We start from the raw sequence: 7,500 nt of genomic DNA on the forward strand, positions 1-7,500 counted from the left end.
TGAAGTCACCTCAATATGAACCAAAATAGCTCATAAACTTGAAACCTGCTAGCTCTTGTCTTCGGATTATATAATTTGCTTCACACAGTCACAGAAATTTTGCAAGGCCTAAGAGTCCTACTATACTATCTTCATAACTCGGGTAGCCACCTAAAACTACACTGTCTGTGTAATTGATAAATCACATTGAAATTTTATAACATAACTTCTTTAAGTGCCTTTCCAGGTTCCTCATACTCTAAAGCTAAATATTTAGTCAGTGTGGGAGAGCGCCCAATCAACTTACCTTTAGGACGGAATATGGGACTGTGGATATCTCCTACTACGTAAATCCTTAAGGCTAACCACTAGATAAATCCGAAAAATGCATGTAATCCCGGTCAAAACCGATCGTGCTGCTCCTCCCCTCACCACCACAACACAACTGAGCCAGCTGACCCTCCCTCGCCCCCTCACCCCCGCGGTCGTGTTTTTAGGAATTTTGGTTTATTTTGTTTATCAACCACGCGTGCTAGTCCACTCTGGACTTTGTTTTGATATTCAAACATTCATATTAAATTTAATTGTGATGAATTTTATTAGTAGTTCTTCTTTCGAGGTCTAAACGGTGACCGACCTTATGTAGATTGTTAAGAAGTAAAAGAACGACGTGCGATGTAAACAAACAAAGAATAATGTTGGTGCACTTTATTTTTGTACAGTTGTTAGTGTGAAATGGTAAAATTATAAATTTCGTAAGTATCTGTTATTGTCAGTCGATTTTGATGTATGTTTAATAATGTAATTGCCAGATATTTAGAAATCATGTTGTTACGAAAGAATAACAAAGGCAAGGAGGAAGGTAACGACTTGGCAAGTCCATAAACTCAAATTAATTACATTTTACCTATGAAACATTTTCTAGAAAGACGATGGATTAAAACCAGTATTGCAGAATAAAAAGAGATTTGTTTAGAATAGCGTCGCATCACTAACTACCATGGCAGTTTGTGATGCAGTGCTTTTCTTAAAAAAAAAAAAAAATAATTTTTTTTAGTGTATGAAATTGAAGCTTTCATGATCATCAATCGTTCATCATGTCTATGTTGGCAATATGTAACTTTGATCTGAATATAATTTGGATGGTGTAAGTTTATTTTCTATTTTTGGTGTGTGAAGTGTGGTGACCACAACATTGCTTGATGTGTAAATCTATGGACTTTGTTGTGTGGTTGTAGGCTTACTCTCTGAAATAATCTTTTTTATACCTAAGAGTATTGTTTTATGTCTTTTATGAACTTTACAAATTGTTCTTTATCTCATTTTGGTCCTATTCTTGATATTAACCATCACAAGCCAGCGCACAATGAGCAAGCTATGATTGTTCTTTGTGATTGGCATATTACGTAGGTAATTGGTAACATATGCTGTAATAATACCAGTATTTGATATTGGGTTTAGAACCATCTTTGTGAAATATAAGACAGAACTAAGATATAGTGGACAGTGCATATATACATGCTCTCTGAACATCAGTGAGTAAATAATATCCCCAGTAAAATTAAATAATATTTTTATGAAATGGTAAGAGCTATAAAAATATAAAGGTTATAGATCTCCAGGAGCACGAACTCAACACAATAACACAAGCTTGAACTGTCCTCATCATAACTTAACCTTTTACCACTCAAAAGATTATACATGTATAAATATGGACTGAGTATAAAAATGCAGGAATAAGTGATGATTATAAATCTCTAAGGACCTATGAAGGAATATAGTTACACAGAGTTACAGATATTTCATACATCTAAGATAGTTAGCAGCTTGTTGTATGATAAAGGAAATGTGTTTGATATTAACCCTCTCTGGACGGGTGGTACAGTACCTCATTCTTCAAAAAAAGCCCCGCAGGCACAGTATTGTGCCACCATGTCATTTATTTTTAACTTGATTTAGAAAAAGCCCGCCCCTGCCCAAGCCCGCCCTAGGCTAGCTAGCTCAGGCTAGAAGTTAAAGTATTAATAATAATTGTTCAATGACAAAGAAAATTATTTGTCTAAGCTATCAAACATTTCATTATATTTTGACTGAAAATCCTTCAATGATTCACTGAATTACTGATAATATGTGGAATGTTAACATAATACAGAATAATGTTATGAAGTAAATAGAAAACTAACAATTGCAACATACAAGGGGTATTTGCAGGATTTATGCCTCTGTGTATTGTTAACCCATTCGCACTGGTTGACGTCTTATCATGAGGTCGAAAAATATCCCTGGACCCGGGTGACGTCCTGAGATGTTGTGCATTTTCTCTTCTGAGAGGGGCAATGTGAGGCACTGAAACGTCAGCAATAGATAGCTAGATTGTTCTCAAATATAGTTATTTTACATAATTTCTTAGACTCTGTTACTTTAGTTTAGGTGTTTAAGTGTCATAAAATGAGATATAATGCTAAAAAAAAAAGACATCACAGAAAACTACATGATATTGATGACATCATGGTAGTTTTTGCTTCTTGATCAGTTGAATAAAAAGATCTGAGTCAAAAAATTATTGTAAAATCAAATGTGTTTAGCCAATAAATAAAATAAAGTAAAAAAATGATTAATGGAATACAACTTCTAATTTATTGATTACCTGTGATATCACGTCATGTCACATCACGAGGTACATGTACATACTCATATGTGCGTGTAAGATTATTCATATTGTTCTTCTTTTCATTTTGGTAAAAAAAAATAAGTATTAAACATGTTTTTTGATGCCCCACTAAGAGATTGCTTCCACTTTCCTTTGGTATTTTTACATAGAAGTGAAGAATATAGGCACAGTTCAACAGAATAAAACTAAAAAGTCATAACTGTAACATGTTTTTCAACTAAAATAACTCCTCTGAACATGGCACTATTTTTACGTGCCTTTACTTTGTAGACGCATTTATGAAAACCATCAGAATAGGGTGGGTGAAAAACGCTCTGAGAGGATCAGCACAGCCCCGCGCAGCGAGAAAACACCCTGGCATGAAGCGTCACGCATTTGTTATCTTCTTGGCTTTAGCAGGAGTAGGCGAAAATACATCCCATCATGAATGGGTTAAAATGCAGTTGCACTTTGCTTGTAATATGGAATGAATATTACCATTTAAATGTTGTTCAACAGCATTGATATTAATAATTAAAAGGTTGAGATTTAAAGTCCATATATAGTAGAATTAGTATGTTGCTGGTTACCATTTGACTAGCATTCTACTTTGTCCATTTTGGCAAAATGCTGTTATATATTACTTTAATAGTTGCATAAGTATCACCTTACTATATTACGTTCTGAGAAAGCCAACTTAAAATTGAATGCTTTGCTATGGTGTATTTTTTTCCTGAACATCTGTAAATTGAGTGAATGGCTTCAGTTAACCCATTGCAGACGGAGATGAATTTGCTTGCCCAGCCTCCAGGATAGGTTTTATTTTAGAGAGAGACCACTTGAAGCAATATAATTTGAAGCATCCAAATCTCTTTCAGTCATTCATTGTAAAACTAGGAGCTTTTTTTTTGTTTTTTTTTTTTTTGTTTTTTTTCTTGTTTTTTATTATTATATGAGATGTGCACAGGCTTATCAGTGTGCAGTTGACTAATAATTGTTATTGTAAAATGTATAGTATATTAGCTCATTATTTTCCAATTTTTCATGTGATCAATTGTTTTTTAAGAGGACAAAAGGGGGAACAAAAGGCAAATTTTTGTTTTATATTTTTTGATACGAAAATGTCTGTATACGAAATAATACAAAGTATAGATAAAGGGAAGAGGAATGAGTAGAGAAGAGGAATGTGTGCTGGCCTTGTGTGAGACATCCGTATTGAGTGAAGCACATGGCACAGGACAGGGGTAAATATATTGAGTCTTTTTCCACCTCGTTCTGACTGGGTATCTTTCTCGGGGTACTTCTGAGCGTTCTCATCAACTTAGTTGTGCCATCGCTTATAGAGACTGTGCATGCTAGAGACGTGGAGGGTGCATTAGAGACTCTGGATGCTAGCTGGATGCATGAAAAAAGTGGTGCCATGCTGGTTTTGGATCAGCTAGAAAGTGGTGGTTACGGTAATTAAGCATTGCGTTCGGTTGCAGTATGCAATCATCACTCATTCCTTCATCACTGTGTAATTATTAGCAGCAAATCCAAAATCACCAGTTCCCCAAAATTACGGGTATAAACAAATCAAAAACCCAAAGCTCCTCCAAAGAATCCTACCGTGAACCGTGTCCGCAATGACGTCATGGTTTAATAGTGAAGTTGATGTTAATTAAGATTCATTGATAATTATATGTATGCCACCAGTTCATATACCTGTGGTATGATTATGATAGATAGTAAAAGTAAATAACAAAAAATCAAGATATCTTTATATATGTAACAATCAGTATCTAAGACTATAGACAGATTATAAAGTAACAGAAAATTTCAGGCAGTTTGCATACCAATTTTCTATGAAATCAGCTAAAATTTTGGTTAGGTTGACCCAGCCTAACTTATCATATACTTAGTCACTTATCTGATTGTGTGTGAATGAGTGAATTTGGATATGTGATTTGACCAAAATTTTACATCACTTTGCAAGTTGTCTATTTTTAGAAATTGCTTTTAATATTTTAGGATGTTTAACCTTATTATAAATGTAATATTGTTAAAAATAATGTTATTTTCCTTTTCTAGAAATGAATATTTTATATATTTAATAATTATGTAGATAGATTTTGTAATTACATAAATCTATTTCTAGCATTTGGAAAATTTGGAAAAATATTCCATGGACCCCCTAGCTGCCCTCTGCAAACCCCTTATTGAGGAACACTTGTTAATGTAGTCAAACTTAAGCTGACATTATTATTATTATTATTATCATTATTATTATTATTATTATTATTATTATTATTATTATTATCAACAGGAAAGATGAACTTTGCGGAGGTTCTAAGAACAAGTGGGGGCCTGCTGTCTTGGTCACCCAATGGACGTTTCTGTGCTGTTCCCATAACTGCTAGGCTTGAAATCAGAGATTCTTCTTCATTACAAGTTTTAGTGTCATTCAACTGTATTGATGCTATTCAGGTATTGGGTTGCTCAAAAAAATTTAAAAATATATGTTTTATAGATGTAAATTTCTGTACATTATAACAAAAGTTTTGATAAAATTTTGTTTTTGATACTGTATGTATTTGTAGTACCTAAAAATAGAAAATTTCTATATCTGGATCATTGGACATGCTTTAATTTACAGGTTATTGAATGGTCACCAGATTCAGGCTATGTATTTACAGCAAATTATAAGCGTAACATAGCAGAAATTTGGTCCATAGAGGATCCTGATTGGAGATGCAAGATTGATGAGGGATCAGCTGGCCTCATCAAAGTTATTTGGGCCCCTGACAGTCGGCATATATTGACGACAGCAGAATTCCATGTAAATTTTTCACTCTGTTATTTTTCATTTCATTTCTGTTATATTGGCATTTGAGATGTTGTAAACTAGAATGAAATATTACTTAAAATACTAATATGCTTGCAAATGCTTTTGTTTGATTAATTATTGAAACTAATTATTTTTCCTAATATTTATTCAGTTACTTTTTATAATATGAAAAGCAAAGTGCTTTGATATTGTGATATAGCATATTCATAAGTAAACTATAACCTGAACAAATTTAGTTGTGATAAATGTAGAAAAAGGTTCAAATAAGAATGAATGACCATCTGTGTTGTGAAGTTATTCTATCTCATTTACACCTTTTTCTACGAGACTATAGTCTCTTGATGATGCAAACATATATCAGATCATTTATTAGTATTGGATTTCATTTTGTAAATATTTTCTGAGGAACAGATGGTATGGATTTACTTTTTACACATCATAGGAAACCAATTCCATTTTTTTCACAATCTTAACAGCTTAGGATCACAGTTTGGTCTTTAGTTAGCAAGTCAGTATCATATATCAAAAACCCCAAGAATATACCAGGAGGTCTTCAGTTTAGCCAAGACAAGGAATACCTGGCTGTAGCTGAGAGGAGGGAATGCAAGGACTTTCTCTCTATTCTAGAGACAAAATCATGGCAGTTGGTAAAGGTAATATCTACTTATAGATATTTTTGTTTTGCAAATATGCATTTTTATTATTCCATGAATCTGCAATTGTGAGAGACCATAATTTTAGAGGGGTTGATCAATCTCAAATTCACTTTAACCCATTGACTCGGTGCTGTGGAACCATCTATGTGTAAAAAAGATAATTAGATAGTGGATTGTCTAATCCCTGTCATTAGTTGGTTAACCTTAGGCGTAAAAAGTTAATATTATTTGATGACTTATAGAATATGTTATTTATCTTTATTGATAATTTACTTTATCTTTTCAGCATTTTGAATTAGCAACAAGAGATATGGCTGGCCTGCAATGGGCAAATGACAGCTCAGTGCTTGTCGTTTGGGAGTCACCTTTAGAATACAGAATCCTCATTTACTCTTTAAGTGGACAGTGTCTTGCAAATTATTCAGCTTATCAGTGGTCACTTGGCATTAAAAGCATTGCATGGTCTCCTTCTGGGCAGTTTCTTGCAATAGGAAGTTACGATCAAAAGGTATATCTTTTAATATGGGTTTATTTATAATTCATGAGATATGAAAACTGAATACTACATTAATGCTTTGATAGTTAACAGTCACATTATATAAGATAGATATTAAATTATATTCATCAAACAATACTTCAATTTTACTTCTTTGCTATGCTAGTGAATTTGAAAGGCTGTGCTATTACAGGTGAGGCTCATGAACCACATCACATGGCGCATTATTTCTGAATTCAGTCATAGTTCTACTATTGACTCAGAAAATTGTGTCATATACAAAGAAGTTGAAAAACCATTAACAGGATATCCAGCAACCTTAGCATCAGTTCAAGGTCTTCCACTTGTTCTGGAGACTACATGTAAGTTCATATTCATTTTATACTGCCTTCAGTCTTTCATTATTGTGATATCAATTTCAAGGATCAATAAATTGTTATATTTATTATTAACTCTACTTTCTATTGAAATAGTAATTAAAGGTACTAGCACTAAAATAAAACAATTATATTATATCTAATTTACATAAAGAAATAGAACATCTTTTTCAGCAAATCTGAATCCAAATATGTTTTATAAAAATAAGAAATTCAGAAAGCACCTAATATAAAAATTTAATATCCTTTACAGACGAGGAAGAAGATTCTAGACCAGTGAATCTTGCATCCATAGTTGTAGACCCAGGAAAACAGGCAAACCCACGCATAGGTGTTGGGACACTCCTGTTCAGTAGTGATAATCGATACCTAGCAACCCGTAATGATAATATGCCAGCTACTGTATGGATTTGGAGCATACCCAAGTTAGCTTTAAAGGCTATACTTGTGCATGCAAATCCTGTCAAGGGTATGTAATTTTTTTCTTTCTTCTCTTTCTTCTTCTTCCTTTTTCT

At 33.2% G+C, this 7,500-nt stretch overlaps 2 protein-coding genes across 8 annotated transcripts in view; one reads left to right on the forward strand and one right to left on the reverse strand.

Moving 5' to 3' along the window:
• Nucleotides 1-426, reverse strand: part of Ehbp1 (Eps15 homology domain containing protein-binding protein 1) — a 292,936-nt gene extending 292,510 nt beyond the window's left edge. For all 6 annotated transcript variants that reach the window (XM_086550381.1, XM_086550379.1, XM_086550382.1 and 3 more), the window contains exon 1: nt 287-426. The gene's annotated coding sequence lies outside the window, so the exon portion shown is untranslated. The remainder of the gene's footprint in view (nt 1-286) is intronic.
• A 59-nt stretch (nt 427-485) lies between these two features.
• LOC122264596 (WD repeat-containing protein WRAP73) overlaps nt 486-7,500 on the forward strand; it is a 9,172-nt gene continuing 2,157 nt past the window's right edge. Inside the window, exons 1-7 of one of the 2 annotated variants that reach the window (XM_043033579.2) lie at nt 486-734; nt 4,935-5,095; nt 5,265-5,447; nt 5,933-6,109; nt 6,399-6,620; nt 6,802-6,970; nt 7,239-7,454. In XM_043033579.2, coding sequence (XP_042889513.2) covers nt 4,940-5,095; nt 5,265-5,447; nt 5,933-6,109; nt 6,399-6,620; nt 6,802-6,970; nt 7,239-7,454 — 1,123 coding nt within the window. In that variant the 5' untranslated portion in view covers nt 486-734; nt 4,935-4,939. The remainder of the gene's footprint in view (nt 735-4,934; nt 5,096-5,264; nt 5,448-5,932; nt 6,110-6,398; nt 6,621-6,801; nt 6,971-7,238; nt 7,455-7,500) is intronic. The other variant, XM_043033580.2, reaches the window with a different exon arrangement.

This window comes from Penaeus japonicus, unplaced genomic scaffold, assembly GCF_977035675.1.
Source record: "Penaeus japonicus unplaced genomic scaffold, GWHDUDI00000001_assembly GWHDUDI00000023, whole genome shotgun sequence".
Lineage (NCBI taxonomy): Eukaryota > Metazoa > Arthropoda > Malacostraca > Decapoda > Penaeidae > Penaeus > Penaeus japonicus.